The 14,527-nt window shown below is 33.1% G+C and overlaps 2 protein-coding genes across 2 annotated transcripts; one reads left to right on the forward strand and one right to left on the reverse strand.

Moving 5' to 3' along the window:
* The first annotated feature begins 369 nt into the window (after nt 1–369).
* LOC107617659 (1-deoxy-D-xylulose 5-phosphate reductoisomerase, chloroplastic) lies at nt 370–8,509 on the forward strand. Its single transcript, XM_016319476.3, has 12 exons — nt 370–746; nt 3,558–3,736; nt 3,859–3,945; nt 4,640–4,765; nt 4,863–4,925; nt 5,408–5,557; nt 6,180–6,247; nt 6,433–6,544; nt 6,650–6,754; nt 7,122–7,243; nt 7,342–7,488; nt 8,129–8,509. The coding sequence occupies exons 1-12, from the start codon at nt 674–676 to the stop codon at nt 8,280–8,282; spliced, it is 1,386 nt and encodes a 461-aa protein (XP_016174962.1). The 5' UTR covers nt 370–673; the 3' UTR covers nt 8,283–8,509.
* A 735-nt stretch (nt 8,510–9,244) lies between these two features.
* On the reverse strand, nt 9,245–12,902 carry LOC107617657 (GTP cyclohydrolase I). The gene is made up of 2 exons (XM_016319475.3): nt 12,163–12,902; nt 9,245–11,087 (listed from the first exon to the last, which is right to left on the reverse strand). The coding sequence occupies exons 1-2, from the start codon at nt 12,371–12,373 to the stop codon at nt 9,889–9,891; spliced, it is 1,410 nt and encodes a 469-aa protein (XP_016174961.1). The 5' UTR covers nt 12,374–12,902; the 3' UTR covers nt 9,245–9,888.
* Nucleotides 12,903–14,527: the final 1,625 nt, after the last annotated feature.

Genomic DNA, 14,527 nt, shown 5'->3' on the forward strand with positions numbered 1-14,527 from the left:
TCAGTAAAATAAATATTTTATTAAAAAGTTAATGTATTTTGAAAAAAATGAAATAGACTGTTGTAAAAAGCAAAAACAAATAATTTATACGATAATGCTACATGATCAAATATTTTAGTAATTAAATTCATCTAAATTAATCCAATAACTTATTAACACAATAAAATCTAATCGGAAAAAAATGCATAAAAAAAACTTTACAAAAATAACATTTTTATCTAAGATTTCTCTAATTTTTTTCTCATACTTTATGGAATGGATGAAGATACGTACGTACGAGCAAAAGCTTCATAACAGTCCTGGTTATTTAAATGGGACCCACCTCCGAAGTCCAAAAAGCGCCGTGGCTTTCATTCTTTACTTATAGTTAGAGCATTATCCACATTTTGGACTTTAACAATAATAGAAGGCAGGTGCACCAACGAAAAAGAAGAAAATTTATTGAACACAAAAATAGAAATATGGGATGTAACTCGTTAGGGTTAGCAAATTTCACAGACCACACAAATCAATTCGTGGCAGTTACTTACTTGCTAATTAACTATATGGAAGCTACTATTTTGGATGTTTTGATTAATAACATAGCATTAAGGATAAGTAGAATAAGAAGAAGAATATTAATAGAGGTGATTGGTTCATTGTTTGGTGGTGTACGTGCGAATAATACATTTGAATGGCTCTGAACTTGCCCTCTCCAGCGCAAGTGAAGCCCTTCTTTTTCGCTTCTGATTCCCCAAAGCTTCCAGGTTCTTCTCTTCATCCTCTTTCTTTTCATTCATTTCTCTCTCCTCTATCTGTCTTTTTCTAAATTATATGTGCTTCTGCTTCTCACTTTCACTTTTCACTTATACTCTCAATTTTCATATTTACTAATAACGTAACAAAAAAAAAAAAAAAAAAACTAATGAGAAGGTGATCCTATTATACCTAATTTATAAAATTTGAAAAAATTGGCTTAAAATATTCTGTTTAATTTTTTATTGATTGTTTTCTTAAAAAAAATAATTCTTTAACTAAATTGATATATATACCTTTTTACACTGGTAACTTCTTCTTCTCTTTTTTATTTTTTTTTTAATTCTTTTATGATTTGGACCAATATTTATGGGCTATTATTGTGATGACTTAGTAATATTTTCTTGAATAACCGCCTTTTTTTTTTTTTCTCTTAGTCTTAGCCACATGTGCCATCATCCTCTTATTACACCTATGATGTTATATATGCTCTGATCAACGCTTTGATCAAAGTTGGAAACCATGGAGAAGGCAACAAACTAAAGCAGTTTAACTGGTTTTATTAGAAGATCATAAATTAAAATCATGCAGCATATTATTTTGATTATTGAGGAAGAAAAAGCTTTTACCAAAGAAGCCTTGTATGTATATATTTGACAAAGAGTTGACTGATAAGCTGCATGAAATGAAGATAATAAGAAATATTTAGACAGAGAAAAGAAATGGGAAATAAAGGTTGAATTATTTGTTTTCGTTTAAGGATTACGTATACACTAAAATCAGATACTAAAGTCAATTATCAGTATATAATATATGGTAAAATATAACTATATATTAAAAATAAATTAAACCACACACATATTTATATACAAATATATTGGTGACTAATTTTAGTATCTAATTTTAGTGTACAAATAGCATTTCTCTTCGTCTAATTAGGAGATCACTATATTTTGAGTAGTGACAGATAGGTACGTAAACCCGCTTTTAGTGGGTTATCCATTTTAAGAAGAAAGATAAAGAAAGCAAGAGAGGAGGAATACAGACAAGGAAAGAGAGAAATAGGAAAAAAAATAATATATATCATCATTAATATAAAATATATATTAAAATAAAAAATATAATTAAAATGAGTTAAATACTTAAACTACACATATATGTATTTATAATTAAATACATAATGACTTAATTGATAGCTATTTTTTAGTATGTATATAGTATTTTTATTTGATAAATACAGTAGATAAATTTTTTACAATATTTAAAAAAATATAGCTAAAATTAAAACTATAATTTCTTTTTTTCTATTTTCAGTACTTCTTAATTTGAAAATTAAAAATGTGTGATTAACTTAAAAGTGTTGTTGAAAAATAAAAGTATGTAGCTTTAATTTTAGTTTTATTTTTAATTGTTGCGAAACTTTTATTATATTTTTATTTATCTACGAAAAGATCTTTTTTACTGTACAATATTTTCCGAATTTATTTTCTAACATAACTATATATAAATTAGCCCTAAAAAACATTTTCTAACATTTTTTTTATTGACAAATTCACCTTTTGCATGCTTGTTTGAAGTTTATGAAATAACCAAGGTTTCAACAAAAAATCATTTTTCAACAATATTTTAGAAATATTTTTAATAATAATATTTCGAAATAAAAATAGTTTTCACATTTTTCAACTATATATAAAAGTGAAAACTTTCATGCAGTTGTTTTTATATAAAGTTAATAATTAAATATCATTAAATGATAATTTAATCAAACATGTCATTTCATTTAATAATTTTTAACTATAAATTTTTACTTTAACTTCACTTGAAAATAACTGTATTTGCGTATTTCCATATATAAACATTAAAACTTAAAATAGCCTTTTTAATATCCCAAACACCCTTTAATAATGAATAGTTTTATAACTAGCATTATTATTTTTTGGAAAAGTATAGGGTACCAATATACTATCTGTCAACTTATTGTTAATAATAATTAATTATTATTTTTTAAACACATATATAAAGAAACACATCCAGAAAATATATCTATAAAGATACTTCCATTAAATACAGTCATAAAAAAATATTTTTATTAGACACATTTACAAAGATACTTTCATTAAACACAATCATAAATAAGAATTGACATGGTAGAAATACTTTTAGTAACGTAGTAGTGAAGTTGTTGCTTTTTTACATTCTTGAAAACACAACATTTGTTTTTTATTTTTTTAGAATTTTCTAAAGTAGTTGTAGCCTTGTTGAAAAAGAAAATATGTTTTCTTGCAACTGATTTTATTACCCCTGAAATATAAGATCTTCAAAAACGGAGTTACGAGTAACAGCCTTATACAGTTATATTAGTTTGATAGTTTCATCGATCAAGACCCTCTCTAGATATTTAATTTGCTACTAATAATATATTGAAAGAAACTTTTGAGAGGATTTCAACGTTGAAAAATTTTATTATTTTGTCACTGTCTTGTTTACCAAATAAATTTGCATACCTTCTATTTTCATGTTAATGCACCAAAACCTACCAGCTCTCTCACACAACGACATATGTGTAGTTTTACATGACTAATAAAATTATTAAATAACAATACTACATGATCAATAAAATTTGTTATTTTTTATTAACACTTGATCAACACTTTAAATATTAAATCTTAAATTTTAAATTCTAATAGTATATAAATAAAGTGTTAGTCAAAATATTGACTAATATTAATAAAAAATATTAATCCCTTGACATGTTTGGATAAACTTGGTTGTAGTGGAATAGTAGGTAAATATTGATGGTGGAATTTGATTGGTATTATCAGGAAGCTTTTCTTTGAAGAGAAAAGAAAATGAGACAACAGTAGAAAGAAGAATATGTTGCTCAGTGCAATCACCAGCACCAGCATGGCCAGGAACTGCTATTCCTGATCCTAATGCTAAAGTATGGGATGGACCAAAACCAATTTCTATCTTAGGATCTACAGGTTCAATTGGAACCCAGGTATGCACAATTGACTCACTTGTTTCAATTCATTTAAGGAAACACTTGCAATGTAGAATATGAATGAACTAAAATACGTTATGTTATATGTTTTTAAGTAATTTGCTTATTTTCTATTGTAGACACTGAATATAGTGGCTGAGTTTCCGGATAGATTTAAAGTGGTGGGGCTTGCAGCTGGTTCAAATGTTACTCTTCTTGCTGATCAGGTAATAAATAACTACTTAGTCCAAATAATTGCTATCAATTTGAATCATTTATTATTCCTAGAATTGTTGCACCATATGCAGTATATGCTCCTTGTCATTCCTTTTTGGCAAGAAATTGGCCCTTGCAATTCATTTTTTGCTCTTAAAGCATTTCAGTTTTCTGTTACAACTATATAGTTGGCAGTTAAAATTAGTTAGTTAGTCAGTCAGTCAGTTATGCTATATTTGAAAGAGAGACTGAGACTGAAATTAAATTACAAAGACTTAAGAGACAAATATTATGTTTGATATTAAATATATATAACTGAGTTATGTCTCAATATTATATTTAGTTTAAGATAAATATAAAGAATGAAGGGTATATTTGAAATTTGAAAAGAAATATTATTAAAATTTCAGTCTTCATTCTTAAAATATTATTAAAATTTCAGTCTCCATACTTAAAATTTTCAGTTCCTGTTTCTCTATTTTTTTATGGTACCAAAAAAATCGAATTTTTCTATCTCAAAACTAAAATTTTAATTCAGTCTCTAGTTATCAAACACAATACTGAGAGTCCAGTCTCCTATATGCTCACACTCTAGTAAACATTTTAACTTAGATTAGATTAATACAGTTTTAAGATTGATTCAACATCAATTCAAACGGTTTTGATAAATTAATTTAATTGGTATAATGTTTCCATGTTGTGCAGATAAAAACATTTAAGCCTGAACTTGTTGCTCTTAGAAATGAGTCTCTAATTGGTGAACTCAAAGAGGCTATTGCTGATTCCGATCACAAACCTGAAATCGTCGCCGGAGAACAAGGAGTCATTGAGGTGGGAAAATGTTTTGTCCTCAACACCATATCATTCAGCTACTTTATAGAACACAATTTGTTCTTCCATTTTATTTTATTTTATTTTATTTTTTCAGGTTGCTCGCCACCCTGATGCAGCCACTGTAGTTACAGGAATAGTTGGTTGCGCAGGATTAAAGGTAATTTAAATTCTAATTGCTTACATTATCTCATTTACCTATTTAATGTGTATCTAATTTTGAATGTTGTAATTTAATACAACAATAATATAAATAAAATAAAATAGCAAATTGTGTTTCAGAACAAGTTGACTAAACTTGTTTGACTGAACCATCCGACAGTTTGCAATGTTATCTTCACAGGAATACCCATCTTCATAAATTCAAATCTGTTAAAAGATATCTCTTTGTGGTGATAACTATCTTTAGATTATGTTTATTGCATACTATGAATTTTTCCCTGCAAAGCAATTTTCTTCGGATACAAGTTACTACATTTCAATTACATAAAAGACATATAGAAAATGGTGAATTACATTAAACTCTCCTCGTTATACACACAACCTTCCATGATTCATTACACATATATTGATACAAAATACAAAGACCATTATAATGTTAACAGGAAGTTGATACTTTCCCTTATTTGTTTAATGTTTTAGCCAACTGTTGCTGCCATAGAAGCAGGGAAAGACATAGCATTGGCCAACAAAGAGACAATGATTGCTGGAGGCGCCTTTGTTCTTCCTCTTGCTCACAAACATAACATCAAAATTCTTCCAGCTGATTCAGAACATTCTGCCATCTTTCAGGTGCTTTCTAAGTTCATCGTTTGTGTCCAATTTTGTGACTATCTCAGGGTAAAGATGCTGAGATATAAAAACAAACAATGTCTGTATTTTAGGGGGAAAAATCCGTCTAGTTTTTTATTTACCCGAAAAAAATGAAGACAGTATTAGAATTGAGATTAGACGGGCCTAACTTAACCCCAAAAACTAGTTCATGGATGAAGGATGATTCACACTTTATCCTTGAGAGATGTGGGACTTGTAATAGACAGAGATATAACCTTTCTGTTTTGTCATTGTCTCGGTATTTTCGAATTCAATCATGCTACTACACATAAAAAATCAGTCACCAAATCACCGCTCGTATAAAATACATGTTTGAAATACAAAATACATATTGAAAATGAGTTAAACAATATATGCGTTTATATACAAATACATAGTACCTGATTTGGTAGTTGATTTTGTGTATTTACATAGCATTTTTGTTTTGAATTTCAGTCTTGAGATACTTACCAAACATGACTTAGAGATAATCCTTATCTCATTTATTTGGTTGGAGTCAATGAATTTACTATTGCAATTTTTTTACCACTTAATGCTGATGATCATCACTGATGCTTGAAGTACTATTTCCTATATACAGTGTATCCAGGGGTTGCCAAAGGGTGCACTTAGGAAAGTAATTTTGACTGGATCTGGAGGTGCTTTCAGGTAAAGAAAAGTAGTTAGAAGAAGTGTTTTTAAGGTTGGCTTGAGTTATGAGTCTTGTGTGGTTGGTTCTGCTTTTTATAGAATTGGTTTTTGTGTAAAGTGATTTATGTTTTGTAGGTTTTCTGAAACTGATTTATGAGTCTACCTGCTTTTATTGCTGACTAGTCTATTCGAATAATTGACAGGGAATGGCCAAAGGAAAAGATGAAAGAAATTAAACTTGCTGATGCACTAAAGCATCCTATCTGGAGTTTGGGAAGAAAGATAACTATTGACTCAGCTACCCTTTTCAATAAGGTTTTCCTGTCCTCAATGTTTCTGGGTTTTTTCTCCTTTAAAAAGGAAATCTATTTGATAATATTCATAGTTATAAATTAAATTTCTCTATTTCTTATTCTGTAGGGTCTGGAGGTAATTGAAGCACATTATTTGTTTGGAGCTGAATATGATGATATTGAGATTGTTATTCATCCACAATCTATCATACATGGAATGATTGAAACTCAGGTTTAACCTTGCAATATCCTTTTAGCTGTTACTTGAATTTGTATTATTTATATTTATTTAGAAAGCACAAAATCACCACATTAACTGCGTGTTTGTGTGTCATACACATTGACAGTGAAAACAATAAAATTATATTTTCTGTTTTTATCTCTACTTTTCTATTCTTTCTTTACAAAAAAAACAAAAAACACTAAAAACAAAAGCACAAATCAAAGGCATAGTTTTCTTTTCACCTCTCACTTTATTTTCCTTTTTGTTTGATCTCTTTTGTATAATATCCAACAACAAAAATGGGTTCATACAGCAGAACAAGATGTCGAGATATATTCGATTATTAAATTTACGAAAAAATTGTTGTTATTTTCAGGACTCATCTGTTATTTCACAGTTGGGGTTACCAGATATGCGTTTGCCTCTCCTCTACACATTGTCATGGCCAGAAAGAGTCCCTTGTTCTGAAGTAACTTGGCCCCGTCTTGATCTTAGCAAGTAATATCACTTGAAAACCATTTTATTGATTTAAGAGAGTTCCCTATGCAAATTTTTGGGTGATTGATAGAGTTTATGTTCAAAATTTGAATACTCAGGTATGGTTCCCTAACATTTCAAGCACCAGACACTGATAAGTTCCCATCTGTGAATCTTTGCTATGCTGCTGGACGTGCCGGAGGAACAATGACTGGAGTTCTCAGTGCAGCAAATGAGAAAGCTGTTGAATTATTTGTTGAAGAAAAGTAAGTAGTATTAACTTCCCTACTTAATTTTTCTTATGCAAATTTCATTGCATTCTTTATGTTTCTATGGACATTTTTAATTACCTTTATTGAAGGTTATCATACACTTGAGTAGTATGCATCTGGACTATTGAATTGCGTAAGCTTATTTTTCCCAAGTAAAACTACTTACTAGTTTATATGAGAAGAACAATCTTGTCTCTTTATTAGAAACAATTTTGCAGTTTCAATCCACTATTACAATGACTACTCATTTTCAAGAGAATATATGCCACTTAACTTATGTAGCATGAAGAATTCCTTCTATTTGAAGCTATGAATAGTGAAAGAAACTAATTGGCTGTTCCTAAGGATGAGAGTTTGGAGAAGGAAGGAAAATTAAGGGTTTTTAGTGTAAAATTTACAGTAGAAAACTTTCTTTACCTTTCCTTCCAGTTCTCCCTGAAATCCAACTCACAAACAGCCTCTAAGAAAACATATTAGTCCAATAATGTGTGCATATGCATGTTTTGCGCAGACTCATACCGCAATTAGGGTAAAGTTAGCAAAACTGAAATCTTAAATCCTAAATCCTAATTCCTAAAACAAATAAAACATGCATTAAATACTGTTCTGATTAACTACTTGGTTCTGTTTCCAGGATTACCTATCTGGATATTTTCAAGGTTGTGGAGTTAACATGCGAAGCGCATCAGAAAGAATTGGTGCCGTCTCCTTCACTTGAGGAAATCCTTCACTATGACCAGTGGGCGCGACAATATGCTGCTGGTCTGCAAATAGCTTCAAGTATTTGAAATTCGAATCCTATTTGATGGCATGCATCAAGTGTGTAAATGTATATGAGTAGCCAGAATATGTTTCTACACTTAGAAATGGTTTCAATAAAAGTTCACTCAACACAATGTTGCAAAAGCAATTTGTCATTTTGATGCAACCTGCAACAATATCAAGTGTATCACAAAAGACACTTGCTCCATGAATGGTGAGCGTGGAATGAGAATCAAACTACTTTTCTGAGAAATGAGAGAACATTACACTAACTTTACAAGGAGACACGAATAAACAATGAAGAATGATTCATATTGTTTCTAAGTTAGTGATTATACACTGTATATATACAAGCTAACTAACTAGAGTCAGCCGCATGTGACCATGGTTAGCCTAACTGTAACTAACTACCACATACCAATGTCATAACTGACAAACTAACTTAATTACGTATTATGCACATTACCAAGATCCTCATAAAAGAAGGTGTTTTGCCCAAGGTCCCTGGTTAAGGTTGCTTCAAATGGAAAACTTCAAAGTTTTTATTAATTAAAGAATTTAATTTTAATGCCTTGTTAATATAAAGCAATTTTACATATGCATCCAATAATATATACCACATTAGTAAAATTAACTACCTTTCACTTTATATAAGAGAAATATAAAGTGAGATGCACAAACCTGTTTGAAGAAAGACAAATACAAAAGCAATCAAAATGCACAAACCTGATAATTTGTCCACCAAAGCCTAAGGACAATGAAAAAAGAACTCTGTTTTAACTCTCTTCTGATGCCTCTAAATTTTCTATCCACCGAAAAAAGGGATAATTATCAAACTGAGAAATGACAAAAAGGGGTTAAATCTGACTAATTAATCCATTTAACTTGTCAACGATAATAGGTTAGATTATATTTTGCAAACCCTTCTTTTGGTACATGTATCATTCTTATCATTTTCTATTGAATAAAATGACACTTATAATCATCATTTCAAGTAGTGGTAAATGTCTAGATGATATTGGTAATCTCCATTCAAACGCTTCATATATGTTGCACTCAAGCATTCGCAGGCACAACAACAATTGAATTTCAATCATGACTTTCAGAACCTTACATAAAACAACAAAATTGAAACCCTATATATAGTATAATGAAAATGAAGAACCATCATTATAATCTATATTAAGGGACCAAAACTAACTTCTAAAGACAAAGTGCTGGACCTGGCTGAAGAAGTGCTTGCCCCTTGAATTTTTCTTGTATGCAATTTTGATTTTGGAAGGAAAAGAAGGAAAAGGGAACGCTTGAAGTGCAAGTCACATCCGTTTAACACTTATAACCCTTTACTTCTATCCCTTCTTCAAAACTTCAACTTAAAAACACACCCTAAAAGAAGTGATGATTTATGGCATGTTATCGCATTATAAGCAAGAAGTGAAACATAAAAGGAAGATCTAACCATCAACTATAAGTCAACTTCACAGTGGAGGCGACTTCAAAATTTCTGAACCTGTCCATGATAGTATGTCTTTTGAATTCATCGAGATCTAGGCTTCAGCATTGCTTGTAGTGTGGTTAACAAATCTTTCAAGAATGCAAAGAAAATCCTTCCAAGTAAAAGCTCCACAAGAACTATTGCCCTTCGCAATATGTAGGAGTAGGAATACTTTGCAAGAATGCAGCCCTTGCAGCGCGGTCAGTTGAGAAGTGTCCTAATACAGCAATGGTAGATGTGCTACTTCCAAACTTCTCAATTCCCCTAGAGATCATGCATGTATGGCTGGCCTCTACAACTACTATTACATTTCCACCTAACAATGGCGAAATGGTTTCAGCTATCTGCCTTGTAAGCTGTTCCTGAAGCTGGAGCTTGAAACCATAAAAATGTACAATTGATTGCAAAAGGGATTTTCCGATGCAAGTGAAGCCTTCGGAAAGGAAGTATCCTATGTGAACAACTCCATGAAATGGAAGTAGATGATGCTCGCACTGCGACCAAAAGGGCAAGTTCAGCTCAGAGCATATTTGTTTGTTGTTGGAGTTTACTTCCAAATTGGAGTTCAGAGGGTTTAGGCCACCAGAAAGAGTACCGTTCAACTTCACATCCATGTCAATGCTTTGGAAATTCAACAACCATTTCACATATTGGCTAGGAGTTGCCGCAAGTTCCTTCCGCATCGGATCTTCTCCCAGTGATTTTAGAATTGAAGATACAGCTGTGACCATTGCAGGATTGAGAGGTACAATTTTTGACGAAACTTTAGCAGAAAGAGAAGACACAGATGGACACCAGCATTGGTCAGATGATCCTCTAGGACGAACATTTTCAATATCTATATCTCGAAATTTAAGTAGGCCAAAGAAATCGGTCCAAACATCTGCACTTTTGTTTCCAAAAACTCCAGAACCTGAAGAGACAATCACATTCACCCACCTTTGGTGGTTTGACTCAAGAAAGATTGATTCTATATCTGGAAAGTGTAAATGTCTACACTGAAGTATCACTGCAACACCTGCTGGCTTTATTCCCTGTTGCAAACCCAAACACACTTCATCTGCCAGACGTTGTGGCTCTTGGAGTCGTTTAGCAAATACATCGGTCACACGAGAAAGTTTGCTTAAACCCAACACTCGTTTTCCAGAAGGGACATAACCGACATGACACTTGATTTGGAATGGTAGCAAGCATGATTCACAATAGGAAAAATGATCCAGATCACGGACTACCACAAGTCCGCCTGCACCCCCTGCATGACCGATTCTATTATTGTCCAGACCAGCTTCGGGGAACAAAGCATCGCCAACGATTTCATTCACCTTTTGTCTGTAACCTGGAAGAAGATCAATTCACAAAAGATTAGTAAGAGTACCATCAAGAAAATATGATAACACAATTTGATAAAATGCTAAACGGACATCAACATCAAAAGAAACTGTAGAAGATGATCAAATATTCAAGGCAGAAGAAAAATTCAAAAGTTTTGAACGTAATAATTAGTCAGCCAACCCTAGAAATAAACAATGATCATCATGACTATCTATATCTTAACCATAGTGTACACATTTAATTAAAGAGCAGTAACCTCAAATCCTTTGTGCCTCATAAAGTTGAGACTATAAGCAAAGGATCCAAAGTTTGTGGTTGAAGTAATATACATTCACTCAACGATATGTGATGATTTCACAACCACATTAAAATGCTGGACCAAAAGGGATTCTATTTGGCTACATCTGGTAGTTGATAGAGAACGCAAATACAGAAAGATACACAAATCAGAACTCAAGACATGTACTGACACTGTGTCCTAGCATACAAATTTCATGTATTTTCTGTCCTTCTAGAAAGTGGAGATAATGGGAAGACAAACTTTTTGTCTCTGTATTTGTATACTATCCCCGCGGCTAAATGCAGCATTAATTGATAAAGATCATGCAGCAAAAATAAAAGAAAGTATAGCACCCTCCACCAACTTCCACCATCTTAATTAGATCCAAACATGCACTAGGATGGGACAAGGAAGAAACCAATATTAATGGCAATGATGAAGTAACAACTTGATAGATCTCCCTCTAAAAGAAAAATCAACAACGACTAACATGCACTAGTTTTAACCAAAAGGGTTGATTGAATGGTTAACTATTCAACCACTTAAACAAGTCTGGGGTTCAAATCCTGCCTTGTGTATAAAGCAAACTGCCAGCGGCATTCAAGACCCTTGAATGGAGTTCTGATTGGCGGTATATTAGTCCTTGTCTGGGGAAACCGTGGGAAACCAAAGATGCACTAGTTTTTGGGTTCAGTTACGTCTACAGAATTCTAATGATGTTGTCTCAAAAGAATATTAACTAAAACAGAAGCTAGAAGTTACTCTAAATAATTGAAAAAGGGGGATATAAATGATATACCTCTGGTTCCTTCAAGGAGGGCTTTGGCGACACGAAGAGGCGTCTTTCTAAGACCTTCCCTGTTTACATCTTCACCAAGACCTTGCAAGAGAAGCTTCACAGCATCACCAATGGCAGCAACACGCTCTTCATCAAAACCAACTTCACCAAGTCCAATACTCAATTCATTCTCAAGCTCACCGTTGAAATGCCCCTCATCCAAACAGCCCATTGAAATCTAACAATTCCCACAAAACCAGGAATATCGATATCAATATCAAACAAAACGGATCCAAAGTGACGAGAACAAGATCCGAGACAGAGTGAGCAAACAGATCAGAAATCAGAAAAACGATATATCAGATCGGTCTCGGAAACAGAAGGAATTAAAGAATCATGAATTAGAGACAGAGAGAGAAAGAGAAAGAGATAGGGAAGACAAGGAGGAATGGATTCGTGGGGTTAAGGTTGATCTTGAAATGTGTGGATCCTGGTCTTCTATCTCGTAGAATGCAATGAAATGGAATTGTAAAGACGGACCCACACAAGAAGAAAGAAGGTTGGTGGTGGTGTTGGTAACGAATGGTACGAAGGGTGGGGATGTGTTGAATTTGTGTGTGGTGTATGTATATATAAGGTGGCGCTGCAAAGTGCAAACCAAAAAGGAAGGGATAGGGATCTGTGTAGTGGGATTGGGTTGGTGGGTGGGTAAATGTTTTGGTGGCTGCAGCCATGCACCAACTTCACCTTCACTCACATTTAAGAAGTCCTGAGATGGGACGAGTTACCCATACTTGTCCTTGACTTTCAAAATTTTCTAACAGTATCTCTCACATTCAACTTCGGGACTCATAGTTGCCCTGCAACCCTTTCCGGCACCAAGTCAGCAAACGGAGGGATGATCTGGCACCTCCAATACCACGCTGGAGTCAGCAACGGCTAGCTGATGTGGCAAATCTAAATTTTGTACCCAATGTGGTCCCTGGTCCCATTAAAACCCTAAAAGCTAAGATTCGTTATTATAACTAGTATCTCTTCTTCTCTCCTTCGTCCCAACATTCTGGTCCACCATTGAAGCTCTGAAGCAATGTTTGGAGGTGAAGGGCAAGCCAGTGGGAGCTCGATACGGTCAACAAGCAATGGATACAGGGCGAAGACCCAAAATCGTAGCAGGACTACGCGTGTACCAGAATGGTGTGGTTGCGGCTGCCGACCTGTGCTCCGGTGGTCTGGGACATATTCCAACCCAAATAAGCCCCTTTTTGGATGCCCAAATTATAATGTTAGCTGTAATTGTTGGTTTTTTCTGATTTTTCATTTCTTTCCCAAGTTCTAATTTGGTTATTGAAACATTCGTTGATTGCAGACAATTGGTAAAAGATGGTGTGATTTGTTTGTTTGGGCAGATGTTGGGCAAGAGGCTGTGCCTGCAAAATCAGAAAGTCTTAACTATAATGATGAGCAGAAGATGACAGAAGGTTGGAGGCTGGAAAAATTAGAATCGGATGTTAGGAGTCAAAAGTTTATGATCAAATTATTGTTTGTGGTTGTTTCTGTAATGCTGTTGTTCTTACTAGTGGTATTTTGCAAACTTTGATCTCAATGTTGAGTAATGATGCGATTGAGTTCATATGTGTAATATTTGCATGAATGAAAAAAAAGTTGCTCAACATGTAACTGTGTTAGCCAACCTTTTGGAGATACTAACTGTTTTTGTATCACTAAAGGAGATCTGGATATATAGCAATAGCAAAATATAGCAATAGCAAAATATATTAATCATTTTAAATTAACAAAGTCATGATTCATAAGTTTTGACTATCTTACAAAGTCATAAGAAGGTGCTGCTAACAAAATAAACATAACCATATGTCTGGTAACAAAGTAAACCTAACCAAACAAGCATGTTATACAAAATTACTTTTAAATTGTCTTATACAAAATAACTCCCAATACAACAAGCAAGAGTCTTCAATTTTTCTTCCTAGGTGCCTTGAATCCAGGAGTGGGAATGAACTTGAGGATATTGCCAAGTCTTGCAGCTGTTCCTAAGCTAGCACCTTGCATGGGATTAACTGGCGTATGGGCAGAAGTTAGTGAGATAGATGATTTTCTCTTTGGTGGGAGCTTATCCGGTCTTGATTTAGTGATGGTACAAACTTCAGCAGCCTACAAGAATTGTAGTATATCAGAGGATGCGGTTATAATTACATAACACTAAACAATTTACAAGTTGTCATTAGATGAAAAATAAATTGATTACCTGCTGAGACTCCTCTGGTTCAGAGTAAATTGGTTGAGAAAGCTCAACTTCAACTGGTTGGACATTAGTGTCATCATCATCAGCCGGAGCATCTTTACCAACATTGGCATCATCAGTGGCATT

Source organism: Arachis ipaensis, chromosome B9, assembly GCF_059453495.1.
Source record: "Arachis ipaensis isolate K30076 ecotype BB chromosome B9, ASM5945349v1, whole genome shotgun sequence".
NCBI lineage: Eukaryota > Viridiplantae > Streptophyta > Magnoliopsida > Fabales > Fabaceae > Arachis > Arachis ipaensis.